Genomic DNA, 13,614 nt, shown 5'->3' on the forward strand with positions numbered 1-13,614 from the left:
TTGCAAGGATATGACGTAATTGACGTCACTTCCCAGTCGATGACGCTACTATCGTCACCAAAACTAGTTCTGGCGGGGAGGGAAGAAAGTTAAAACCAGTTTTACGCGAGGTTAGCCCGTAATTTCTTTGGTGGCTGTGAAACAAGGTCTTATTTAAATTTTTAATACAAAGATGTTAAACAGAGGCACACTTATGAGTAATTATGTTACATATGGTATAATGTATTAAAACTAGAAATCATAAAATTTAAAAATCACTTTTACGTAGTGAATACTGTATTTTATTTAAAATACATGACACAACTAGATTCGGAGACCTACGGTTCCTTCATCAGGTGTGATACTGAAGAAAATTTAATGCAGTTCCCAGAAATTTCTTTTAGATAGATATATAGTTAGGAATAATTAAATTAAAATAACTCAATTACGCGGTCGAAACATAAATTATTGGTTGATATTTGCAGGAAAATTCCGCAATTTTAATTTTTGCTTGTTTTAGACACTGGGTCCGGGTTATCTTATTTCCGCGTTTTGTCGGCGATCGTGGAACGACGTGGACCACTAGCGCAATCTGATAAGCGGCAGTGGCGTCGAGGAAAAGTCCTCGATTGCGTATTTCTGGATAGAAATTTTAAATAACAAGCAAATTTAACAAGTAAATATTTTACGTATTTATAACTATTAACCATGTTATATTTTAATGTAATAATTGAGTGTCTAATAAATGCGTTTTAAAGTAATTAAATGAAAATTATTGAGAAAATAATTAAAGTCAGAAAATTTTTATAAAATTTATGAACTTGTGAAAGCAACACATCTAATCCAGGCCAATGTAGTAACTCTTTAAGTATTTTAATTCGATTTAAAAATTAAAAGTCCGTTGAATGTATTCCATTCTACTAAACGCACTTAAAGCATTCGTGCTTAAATTATTTTATGTGGAAAATCGCCTTTGGAGTTTTTCCTCGCTTGCAAAAAATCCTCGTTTTATAATTTGCCGTGATTTAGCCACCAAATGTTATAATTACAAATTTCTGATTTAAATTTTATCGTAGGGACGAGAACGCAAAAATTAGCATTTAGAATCTTAAAAAGCAAACTTAATTACTCGTATACACTCGTAATTTAATTTTTCCGTGGTTTCTCCATTTGCAGGACTAGCGGCATCTATCGCCCGACGCGACGGCGATTGTATATGATTTAAAAAATTCTTGTTTTAGTCGCTTGCAAAAATTCCTCGTTTTACTATATTCCTCGATTTAGCAACCAAATGTTATAATTACGAATTTCAGATTTTATATTTAAAGTATCGTAAAATTAGCATGTAGCTGCTTCATAAACACATTTAATTAAACGAAAATTATAGTAATTTAATTTTTCCGTCGTTTGTTTATCGCACGGAAAAAATTCCTCATACTACTATTTGGTAGCTTTTCTTCAATTTCCTCGTTTTCCTCGTTTTCCTTGTTTTAGTCGTACCCGTATAGGCAGCTCTGGATTAAAAATTAGGCAAAAAAAGCAATTGCTTAGGGCATCAAGAAATATAGAAATTAGGGGCACCATCGAAATTTTATTCATTAGGAAAATCTAAAAAATGTGATAATGATACAATGGAACTAAAACTAAATAAAAAAATAACTATATCAGTATAAATATATAATATTTATAATTAATAATAATATACTCCTCTGAAGCGTCTACTGACATTGGCAATTCGCCATAAATATATTGAATACCGCAGGCTTGGTGGCGGGAACAAAAAGGGTACATGAAATATTTTGACTATACTAAATATATGAGAGTCACGTATTTTGGTAAAATTTTTATTTATTAAAACTCCCAGTTCAGTAAATACATTTAACTCGGAAAACATTTTGAAATAATGGTAGTCTGACATCATCTATTATAGTTCAGAATTGTCAAAACATTTCATGTTACCACTTTGTTATCGCCACCAGTTTTGCGGTATCCAATATATTTATAGAGGTTCTGAGGTAGTCGTTTTGGCGAATTGCCGATGTCAGCTGTAGACGCTTCGCCATATTTCAGTGGCGGATTTACCATAAAATTTAATTTAAAATATATAAAAATTTATCCTACAAAATGTATCTCATACAAGTTATAAAAATAAAGTTGCGGAGTAAAATATAAATAAAATATAAATGCATCTGTATTAGTATTATCGAAGATTCCAAATAAGAATTTTGTTTTCCTGAGTCCGGCGTCTACTAACTAGTGAGGGGGGGGGGCACCATTATTCTTAAATTGCTTAGGGCAGATATTGCGGTTAATCCGGCCCTGAGTATAGCGCCACCTTTAATGAACTTGCTGAATAAGTGAAGGTTCTCGGGGTCAGTGTTAAGAAATATAACTGAAACTGATATTTGTCGAGAGTTTTTATTATGGTTTGTGAAAAGCAGCCATGAAGGGCGAACCGCTAAGCTAAGAAAGTTTCCACTCGGAATAATGTTGCTCATTAAAACGCCGTCAGTCACGTATGAAACAAATTCACCGAAAGCATTTTCAATTTTAGATGTTGGGGGTTATTTTCTTATTAAGCAACTAATGTTTTTAAGAACATTATTCCCAATATTACTATACAACGTAAAATTATTTCCTATTTGAATATTTTGGACCCATTTCTTAAGGATAGTTCTTGCAGTAATTTTATTTCAAAGAATTAAACTTGAAATAGAAATTAAAAAGCTTTATTTACAATAAAGGTCTACATTCAAATACATCTAAAATTTATATTACATGGAACGTGTGAATTACCAATAATTAAGCTCAAATCCCCATCAAAACGTGCTAGCTTGAGCAGTGGTTGCATTAATTAATATGCTGTCCGAAAGCGAAGAATTATTTGAATTTACACTCGTAGAATCCCGGGATACATCTGGAAATTGAGATTCCGTCCTAGGGCGAAACAGAGCAACGAAATCATCCCACGCGAAAGGCTGAAGAGTCGGCAAAGACTGCAACCTAATTTCAGGTAACGGCTTCAGTGTGGGCAGGCGAATTGCGTCCATTGCTGGCCAGGGCGCCAATACGAATGGTTTCACAGTTGGAAAAACGAGTGGCTTGATTCGAAAGAGAGGATGAATGGTCGGCATTTCAAGAGGTTGAAGAGTTGGCAATGGTGGAATAATCAGTTCCATCACTGAAAAAAAACATTACTAATTAGGTGAGGTACCAGAATGGTAACAACGAAAGCAGCTGAGTTCCTAGTCCGAGTGAAAAGTAATAACTGGGAGCCAACTCTTCGGCGCTGACTATGAAAGTAATTCCCTACTGGATAGGTAGGGTTTCCCCTTTCATTCAAGCCTACAGAGCCACTTGATCGCAAGGAAGTCTTGTTTTCACCTTCCAATAAGGTCACCCATAATATTTTTATGTCCATTGATGTGGTGGTAACCAGATATAAATTATCTTTAATATATTATACTTACACCCAGTTTGGTTATTCCTAACCCATTGACTAGAACACAGATTAAAGGACATAACGCCGAGTACTAATGCCGTATCTATCAAAACTTTTCTCAACTGCATACTTGACAATAGGTAAAGAACGTTACAATTACAAAACCCTTATTACACAGCTTGACAATATTTTAGAATAAGCATTTTTCTTCAAGAATTCCCTTTATATATCTTAAATTATTTGCTGTTTTACTTTTTATAACCTTTTTTTCTGGTAGGTGCAAAGGGCCACGTGCAAAAAAAAACATATGAAAAAACCAAATTTAAAGTTTATATTTTTTGCAATCAAGATCCTTCTCGCCAGAAGTATATGATTTTCCTAATGGCGTATATGTAGGACTAGCCTGGCCAATTTTAATCAAATCCACACAAAATGGCTGCAATCTAACATATCCATTGTGTTTAGCAAACCCGGTACATATTTTAGTAGGAAACCATCCTGGGAAGATATAATAAAAGAATATCTATCGCATAAGTTAGGAATAAGTCACAGTTGATAAGAAAGATAATATAACCAGTGGTGTAGCTACATATCCTGCCCCCCCCCCCCCCAGTAAATGGAGTTCGCATTTTAAATCTTAACTTTCAGGTTTATTGCTTTTAAAAAAACTACATAAAATACATAATGTAGGTGTCTATTTGCATATTTAATAGTTGTATTATATAGATTCTGAAAATAAATATTTTCTAATAATAATCTAGCCTAAAACTACTTTTTTCTTGATTTAAGCCCCGCGAAGTCATCAATGAGAAGCGATATATCCATTGATTGGGCCTCTTCCGCTTCAACATTCAACAGAGCTAATGATGATAATCGTTTTTTGGATATTCTACTTCTTAAATAAATTTTAAAGATTTTCAGTTTTGAAAATGACCTTTCGGCCGATGATGACGTCACCGGTTTTGTTAAAAATTAAACTAGTAGAGAGCAAACTTTACTGAAAGGCGTGCTCATATCAGAGTTGGTCCACATACTTAAATTCGCTAAGTCGCGAATACTTGACGCCTTAATAATTTCAGTCTTAAGAGTATTTACAAATAAAAGCAGTTGCATTCGCAATGCTTCCGACAAGTCTTCGTTGTAATGCGTTTGAATCGTATCAGCCGTCTTTATCATTTCCGTATCCGAAAGAGACACCAACGTTTGAGGTTCAAAGAATGAAAACCTGTTCGCTACAGATTTAAGTCCTTAATCAAAACGCGACTCAATTTTGCAGTTTACCAGATCGGTAATTTTATATTACACTGTTACTTTAAAATGAGATTCGGCGTCGTTAAATCGGTTATCTTCGGCTAATTCATCGCACTGCCTTTTAGCAATTTTTTGTCTCTTATTTTTGTATAAAATAGTTCCACGTTCCATCGTTCTGCAATTTGCAAAGCTTCCATTTTAAAAGCGTCGTAACTAGTCCTTAGCTGCCTTCAATAAGTCGATATTTACGGATTGAAAAGATTTTGATTCGAGATTAACCGATGAGAGTATTTAAGACATCAACACGGATAGAAAAACGAATTCGAAAGTTTCCAAAGCTGTACGAATTCTATAGAAGCTTCTTCCATTTTGTCTTTCTTTGCCGTTTCCAAATTGCAAGTTCTCCGCCCACTTGTTTAAAGGGTTTTTGCCCGAGCTCTTAGGTTTCCCCTTCCATAAAACCTTGTTGAGGTTAACGGTAATAGTTAGTGTAGGGAGCTGTTGGCTCGCGTGGCATGAAGGGCTTGCCACCACCCTCCTACGCGTCGTAACCCGGCCACCTGATTTAATGGCTTTAAAAGTCGCTTGATGACTAAGGTTGTGCCTTGAGTATTAGCCTAGCTGATTTTTATTATTTTTGCAAGTACTTTAAGAATATCCGTGTACCGTTCTTTAATGCAAAAAATGAAAGGAGGCGGCCAGACCAGCGTGTCGGATTTCATTTCTTTAACGTCGATGGCGATTCTCCCGTAAATGACGCCAGTAGTTCCCACCTGTTCCAAATAAATCCAAAGAACGTATAAATACTTTGCAAATGGGCGAAAGAATTTGTTACTTCTTTAACTTGAGTGGAGCCTGATTGCTATCGTTTATTACCAAGTTCAGATTGTGCGCGTCGCAGTGGACGTAAATGGCATTAGGCTACAGTTCCTTTATTCCGCGTGGATTCCACGAATATATGTCACTCATGATACTCGCAACATCGTAGCCTTGACCTCGCAACTTTTTGATATCGATTCCGTATTCCTTTAATTTGGTTAATATTTCATCAACGACTCCAGCGAATGTCCGGTCTCCAAGATGAAAAAATCCCAAAAATGATTCTGTGATTTTTATTGAAGAAAGTCTATTGAACTCGTCGGACTCGTCCTCCATATTCTGAACGTATCGTATTATGTACAATGCTAAGTTGATCCACTTTTGTTATATCTTGGGTACTGTCTTCAATTAATGCAAAGTACGATGCTTTTTTTAATTTTGACACCAACGTTGGTCGCAAACGTTCACCTAAACATTGGATGAGTTCATTTAGTATTTGCGTATATTAGTAGTTCCATGAGGTAGACTAAGAATTTGTCTTAGAACTGGGTCATACTCAGCGAGAAGTTTAACGTCAGATAAGAAGTTACCATTTTACACATCGTCGAGTTCTTCTCTGTGGCCAAACCGTGTTTAGCCAATTTTAGAGTAATTTGAATCAGCCTTTCTAAAACTTGATGCCAAAATGCCGTTTCTTTTCGCAAACGATTTTCTAGTTCGGCCCCGATAGTTTTATTTCGATTCCATTATACTTTTAAATAATCCGATTGAACGTGAGTTTGAGAATTTTCGTGAACTTTTATTATTCGTGATATTCGTTGCCAATCTCTCACACCACGGGACCATCGTTCAGTCGCAGGGTTATTTGAAAATAACCAACAAGGCTCGCAGCATCCAATTTTGGAGAGTAGAACAACCAAGATGTTTCAAATTGGATACCCGATTTAGTTTTCTTTTTGTAATATGTGGTAGAAATAGATCTTCCTTTACCATCTTTTGGCGGGCTCTGTTGCACCATCGCTACGCCAACCAAAGCTCTTCTTCCTATCTCCTCTGGAAGTTTGTTTTTGGATATTCAAGTGCCCTTCTACCTTTGGCAATGGTGTCAGCCCAAACGAAATTTATAAAATATATCCCTTCATTAGACTTTAATTTCGGCGCCATGTATGAGACGCCTGACTAAAAATTGCGACGCTAAAACTCCCCTAGACGACGATCGCCATGAATTAATTAATGAAAAGTAATGTATGCCGATCTCTTTAGTAGTCTGATAAGAGATAATAGGTGTTACCCTTCAGGTTAATTTTCCCTCGCATACTTACATTTTTTTAATTTATTCTGTGTGTTATTTACTTTTGTTATTACATTTCCCCCCCGCACTCTGACTAACGATTCTCAAAGCCCCCGCGTCAGACCAATCTGGTCTTGAACATATTGTTTTGTATTAATCTAATCAATTTTAATGGATATTCTTGGCCCCTCGTAACGTACCATATACCAAACGTCTTATAATTTTAAGATCTAATACATAAAAATAACCCCCGCGAGTTAGAAATAATTAAAATTAACTTAAATTTAAGAACTTAAATAATTTATGACTGGTACATAGGAATCCCGTATAATTTACATAGCTCATAGGAACTGGTCTAACCTACCCTTAAATATAAAAATTAAGTTAATCAATTAAATCGTTCTCTTAAAATAAATTAAAAACTAAATTCCTGCCTTCAGCAATACTAAAATTAGAGCCCTCACATTATAGAGCTAATTGGCGTATTTCCCCTCGTCGTATTACCGTGGTGCAATACCTTCCGAGCCATCTCGAACCAGATTTTTCCCAACAACTTTCCAAACTAGACCAATAATATCCCCCCAGCTAACAGCGATCCCATGTAAAACTTATCATGTTCGCGAGCCTCTGGCCCACTACTAGGTAGTGATAACCCAAGAAAAAGCGATCGTTTTCCAAGGCCGTCGCCACAGGGTCAAGAGGGCGCCCGGACGTTTCCCCTTGGAGACAGAAAATCGGGAACCTCGAGACTCTCTGGCATTTCCCCCCCGCAATCCCAAGCGACCTTTCGTAAATCGGACAACGTCACCACCGCATGACTAGACACGAGTCTTAAATACACCAATGACCTAAGTAAAATGGGAGGTCACCAGTTGCTTTTTGTTTCAACCCCGCCCCCCAATAATCCGAACAAAACCAAGAGACAGAGCCCCAAAAGGAGAGAACTTGACAGAACTGGACAGAAGTATGCCATTGCCACGAGGAGAGAACTCTACCTGGACCCGAGTTGAATTTCCGGAGTACAAGTCCGGAATGACCGTCCGCTTAATCTATGTGCGGTCTCGACCGTTAGACCCCTCTATACCACAAAAGTTAATTCCGATGAAACTAAATCTTCGGACAGCCAACCAGAGCCGTTTCATGAGTCCCCTCGAACGAGTTAATTCGCCGATGATCACCGATCTTCCGATGATTCCGACAGTCAGCATCCAACGATATGAGATCCGACCCCTTGCCTAGCCAGATGTTCTAGATTGAAACCCGAAGGACCTACGCCGCTTGTAAGAAGTTCGTCGTCGTCATCCGGACATCCCAACCGTAATATGGCTAGTTAGTTACCGTAATCCGGGCATCCACGCCGTAATCAAGACGAACGGACAGTTGGGAACTGTCACCGCGAAACAAGAAGTCCCCAGTCGAGCCCCTTCAAGAAAACGCGTGTGCGTGTGTCTTGCGTAATCCGGAAGTCGTAATCCGGAAGTTTAACCTGGAATCCCGTAAACGAAGAGCAGCCACGAAGAAAATCTAGTGATAAGTACCAAATTTCGTTCCCCTCCCCCCGTAGAATACCCAGGGTCAAGTCTGAAATAACTGTTTAAACGTAGAGAGAAAATGTCTAAGAAAGGTGCAGTCCCCCGCTATTGTCCGAGGAATGGTTAAAATAGACCCCCGAGTTCGAGAGCCATAATATCTGATTTCCCCCCAAATTTTATTACTTTGTGTAGTGTTTATCTATGAGTGTAAAATAAAGATTTTGTGATTGACTAAAGACAAAGGGTTTCCATTCTGAATTCGAATCTCCCCTCTTTGTTTTTTTTTCTTTCCCCTGTATGTACCCCCTCTCTCGGATTTATTTCCCCCCCACGATAAGGCCACGACTCGCATTTTATCATCATTTTCCCCCGCCTTGGTTAATTAATATCTTTGAGCAAGGGCTAGGTTGCATAGGTAAAAAATTTACTTTTTTCGTTTTCGGATCAGAGGTTAAAAAAATTATTTCGTTGGTTTTTTTTACACAGTTGGTTGTTGTTTATTAGACTATATAAAGTGGGGTTATTGGACAATTGTAATCATACTACTAACAGTTGCTAATATCATTGTTTAAAAAGTTTTTATAAGAAAATATAAGCTGTCTACGTAGAAATGTGTCTTCAATATAATATTAGTGAGTATAGTCGACGTGTACATAACCGTGTTTAGAGACATGTAATAATGTGATAATGCATTACTTGCAGTATGGCTGATGGTCGTCACCTCAGTGTTAGCCCAGCAGGTAGACAACGAACCTCAGCAACGGGTAGTCCTGGTCAAACCACCGAAACCAGGCATGCGAATGAAACCAATCATGACCAGTTTCACTTGTGATGGTAGGCAGTATGGATATTACGCCGATGTTGAGAATGATTGCGCGTATTTCCATATTTGTCATAAGGTGAGTAAATTTTTCATTCGCGACTTCATACCAATTTATTTTAGTCAGGTGAAGCAACGTTTTGTGTGTCACGACCATATTGTTAATAGGAGTGTTATATTTCTATAGGTTTACAAACGTGATGGAACCTACCTTATTGTGCAAAACACTTTCAAGTGTCCAGAGGGTACAACATTCGACCAGGAGTTGTTAAGCTGCGAATACGACGTTTTCGTCAGTCCCTGCACCAAATCCAACTACAATTCGAACAAAAGGTTCACGACTCCGGCTCCTTGGTATCCTGAGACTACGACTGAAGGTCTTCAAAGGGTGGTTCGGAAGAAGACTAACCGAAAGACCAAGCCTTCAAGGCTAGCCAGACAGAGTGTCAGTATTTACAGCAAGGTCGAGTAAATGAAACGACCCTTTGATGTTGTGTATGAATTTTAAATGCTACAGTGTAATGTACTGTAAATCGAAAATAAAAATTATAACATTTTAAAACTGAGCTTAATGTTTCGGGGTATGGAACAAGAGAGAAGGGTTAGCCCTGGGGGATTGAGATAATGAATCTGTTATTTTATCACAATCCCCCAGCGGTAACAACCAGATTTTCTCTCTCTGATTTCCCCCTTTCATCCGCCAATCCCCCAATGGTAATCGCAAGATTTTCTCTCTGCTTCCCTCCCCATTCTCCAGAATATAATCTCGTCCTCCAAAAAAGCAATCCCTAGAATCTCTCTCTGCTTTCCCCCTTTCCATCATCCCCCAATACTCAACGGTAAAAGCAAAATTTTCTCTCTCTGCTTCCTCTCCCCATTCGCCGAAATATAATCGCCAAAATTTTTCTTCGTGCAGATTTCTGGAGGATGGAATTTACCCCTCTCTACTCTTAACCCCACCGCCTTAACCATAATTTCCACCGGAAATAGGGTAAGTGTCATCACTTGAGTCCTTTAATCAATATATTTAATTAAGGATTATTTCAAAGTTTAGATGGCGCCATGGTACTAAATACAGTAACCCCAAACTAAAATATGGTAATAGTATGCAATAAAGAACGCAAAACGTATTTAAAGTCATTATTATTTTCGATCGTGTTGGTTCTTTTTCCTCTGATCTCCTATTTTCTGCCTCTGTCTTTAGTATTTATAAATATTTTCCTATCCATAAACCATTTCCTAACTGGTGGACTTTGATAACACTAAAATTTTACTTATAATAATACGCTGAAACACATTTTCCAATACGGAAAAAATTAAAGCTAGACCTAAAAACCTGTAAAGTGTAAAAAGCTAAGACAAAATTTCTAATCCTAACCCATGAAAGTACATTTTCCGTAAATCATATCCTAACACGAATACATTTGTTAAGAATAAATGTTTTTTTTAAATATGCTAATTAATTTCGTAAAAAAGCATACATTTTAGTTCGCCCTTCCTCCAAAATATATAATAGAGCTAGTACATTCTCGATAAATATACATGTTTTTGGGGAATAAGAGACTTTTTTTTATCAAAGATAGTATGAATCCGGCGATTGTTATAAGATCCATGCTGCCTGGTGTATCTTTGTACCAGCCAGATGTCGCTAGATCCTTCAACGAATAAATATTTCACATGGTACTATGAAATTCTACGTGTAAAGTTCAGTTATCTTATTTAACGTGAGCGCGCACAGAAAAATGAGCGAGTCACGTGAGAATTGGTACGTCACCGGAAATAGGGGAAGTGTCATCACTTGAGCCCTTTTATCAATATATTTAATTAAGGATTATTTCAAAGTTTAGATGGCGCCATGGTACTAAATACAGTAACCCCAAACTAAAATATGGTAATAGTATGCAATAAAGAACGCAAAACGTATTTAAAGGCTTTATTATTTTCGATCGCGTTGGTTCTTTTTCCTCTGATCTCCTAGTTTCTGCCTCTGTCTTTAGTATTTATAAATATTTTCCTATCCATAAATCATTTCCTAACTGGTGGACTTTGTTAAGACTAAACTTTTACTTATAATAATACGTTGAAATACATTTTCCAATACGTAAAAAATTAAAGCTAGACAGAAAAACCAGTAAGTTGTAAATAGCTAAGACTAAATTTCTAAGCCTAAACCATGAAAGTACATTTTCCATAAAATATATCCAAGAAAAAACCTGAGGACGGCTATAATATGAACATATACCTAAAAAAATCGGGAATTAAACAAAAACAACATTAAGTTTACTATTTTTATATTCACACGTCCTCAATTATGCAAATTTTATATTAACATTTCTACTATACATATTTCATAAATTATATTTACATAAATAATTATTTTTTATATAAAATCGTACAATTCTATCAGAACTTAAACCGGAAGATTCAGGCATACAATTTCCAAATACACAAACTACATTTGGAGTACTAATATTTATACTCACACAATTATATTTCGTACTAACAATTTCACCATCTTTTAAACTTTCAAATACTGCCAAGTGTTCGTCGCATATTTTTGTACTTCTCTAGGTGTTAAAGAAAAAGTGGTTCGCACCAGAGCAAACTTTTTTCAATTGAAAAAGCATTTCACACCCCGAAACTGTCACTTGCTGACAATGTGTAAAATTGGGCTTACGGGATTTCAAGTAATTTAACATCAACGATTTTCCTTCCTTTCCATCTTTTCCTATTACAAATATTCTTTTTCGGTCTGAGAGAATTAAATGTTCCAATAAACTTTTCTGCCATGGTCTAAGTTCTATATATTTGTTTATTCGTTTAATGGTTTTCATTTGTTCCACCCAAGCACTTGTCAAATTTCCAAAGACATGCGATGCGATGGTAGTCCAGATCGAGCAACGGCTTCTGCGCGGACTCGTTTTTTATCAATTTCCGCTTCTACTATGCCTAAGTTTACTTTGTGAGGGTTTAGACTGCAACGTCTAATATGTCGACTCAGTTGTGATTTAAACGATTTATTGCACGTTGTACACGATGTACGTTCACATTTATGGGTTCTTAATCTATAGCTAAGTATTCGTTTCTCGCAACTTGGACACTGAATATATTTGTGTCGACCCATTTGGAATATATTCAAAGGAGATAAACACGTACTTTTTACTCGAACCGAGTGTATTCATAAACTGTTCTCGATTTTTGGGGGATCTCCGTATATAAAGTTTAAAATGTGTGTTCTGAGGGTAGAAATAATATCAGCCCTATTTTGATTTTCTTCCAAGTTAAGTGTTCCAGATAACGTTTACTTATTCCGCACCTTCCATCCATTTTTTCACATTAATTTGATATAACCCTGTATCTTCCTACAATTCAGTTTTATGCTATGTACAATTCCCTTATTCATTACATCATTCCAAATTTAGTCTAATTCATTCACGGGCGTTGATCTTCTGAAATGGATATTCCAATAAAACCTTTTTCTTATATCATCGCTTCTGATTAATCTGAATGTTGTCAATATAAAAAATATTTCAGACGTCGACGGGGGCTCGGGGCACCATCAGGGCGAGGGCGCGGACGCTGGGGCACGGGCGCCACCCGCGTCTCAACGTCTGACTATCATCTGGCAGTTCCATACTGGGCTATTTGACCATCAAAATGGTCAAATACACGTATATTTGAACATTTCCTTGACTACATGAAAAAAAATTGTTTAAAGGTCCATCTACTTGGTCACAAAATTTGTTAAATACTTGGCTTTAAGGCCATCTAAATTAAAGTTAGAAGAAGCTAGACAAAGAGAAATTGTTCTGAAAAATAAAATTAAAGATATGAAAACTAACCAAAAGTATTTCGAATACCAAATAATTCGACGTATTTGTTTTTGAAATAACTAAATAGTTTGCATATTTGTCAAAAAAAAACTAAAAAAGTAATTGAAATTACTGTTAATTTTACTTGCAATAGTAAAATACTAAACCAAATGTATAATTTATATTTTATTTTATTTAATAAATTTAAACTATAATACTAAACTTTTTCAAAAAAACTTTTACAAACAAAATTTAAAATACACATTTTTAAAATTTAACTACACCAGCTCCAAGTCAGCTAGCGACTTTTTTTAAGTAACTACTAACTACAATTAAAATCAAAGGATCTGCTATATTTTTCATGCTTTGAAAACAATTCATTAAAATCTCGAGTTTTTAAATATATGTAAAACACGAAGGAGCAGATCTTTTATCACAAATTTTCAAAAATTATATTTAATTTAGTTTATAATAATATAGGGAACTCAAAAATTAAAAAACAAAAAATCCAAAAAATTACTTACTTCAACCTTTCTCCCAGTTATTAGTTTCGTTTTAAACTTGGTTTACGTTTTAGTTTTACTTTGCTATTCTAGAAAATTCCAAAATTCCTTTAGAGTTTATCAGTAAAACCACTTACTTTAAGTATTTTTAATCCGTTCGGTCTA

At 36.0% G+C, this 13,614-nt stretch overlaps 2 protein-coding genes across 2 annotated transcripts; one reads left to right on the plus strand and one right to left on the minus strand.

The window, feature by feature from the left end:
- Window positions 1-2,707: 2,707 nt before the first annotated feature.
- Window positions 2,708-3,573, minus strand: LOC149945605 (uncharacterized). The gene is made up of 2 exons (XM_090175295.1): window positions 3,450-3,573; window positions 2,708-3,160 (listed from the first exon to the last, which is right to left on the minus strand). The coding sequence occupies exons 1-2, from the start codon at window positions 3,547-3,549 to the stop codon at window positions 2,799-2,801; spliced, it is 462 nt and encodes a 153-aa protein (XP_090031421.1). The 5' UTR covers window positions 3,550-3,573; the 3' UTR covers window positions 2,708-2,798.
- Window positions 3,574-8,900: 5,327 nt separating this feature from the next.
- On the plus strand, window positions 8,901-9,667 carry LOC149945606 (uncharacterized). The gene is made up of 3 exons (XM_090175278.1): window positions 8,901-8,946; window positions 9,017-9,213; window positions 9,322-9,667. Exons 1-3 carry the CDS (start codon window positions 8,925-8,927, stop codon window positions 9,604-9,606), a joined length of 504 nt encoding a protein of 167 aa, XP_090031404.1. The 5' UTR covers window positions 8,901-8,924; the 3' UTR covers window positions 9,607-9,667.
- Window positions 9,668-13,614: the final 3,947 nt, after the last annotated feature.

The sequence above is a fragment of the Leiobunum rupestre genome, chromosome 5 (assembly GCF_980474605.1).
Source record: "Leiobunum rupestre chromosome 5, qqLeiRupe1.1.hap1, whole genome shotgun sequence".
NCBI lineage: Eukaryota > Metazoa > Arthropoda > Arachnida > Opiliones > Sclerosomatidae > Leiobunum > Leiobunum rupestre.

Bases quoted from the DNA above. Each gene is read 5' to 3' on its own strand.
- LOC149945605 (XM_090175295.1), bottom strand. From the start codon at position 3,549: ATGCAGTTGAGAAAAGTTTTGATAGATACGGCATTAGTACTCGGCGTT. The intron at 3,161-3,449 runs GTAAGTATAATA...GTTTTTTTTCAG, and splicing joins TAGGAATAACCAAACTGGGT to TGATGGAACTGATTATTCCA.
- LOC149945606 (XM_090175278.1), top strand. From the start codon at position 8,925: ATGTGTCTTCAATATAATATTA. The intron at 8,947-9,016 runs GTGAGTATAGTC...CATTACTTGCAG, and splicing joins GTGTCTTCAATATAATATTA to TATGGCTGATGGTCGTCACC. The intron at 9,214-9,321 runs GTGAGTAAATTT...ATATTTCTATAG, and splicing joins ATTTCCATATTTGTCATAAG to GTTTACAAACGTGATGGAAC.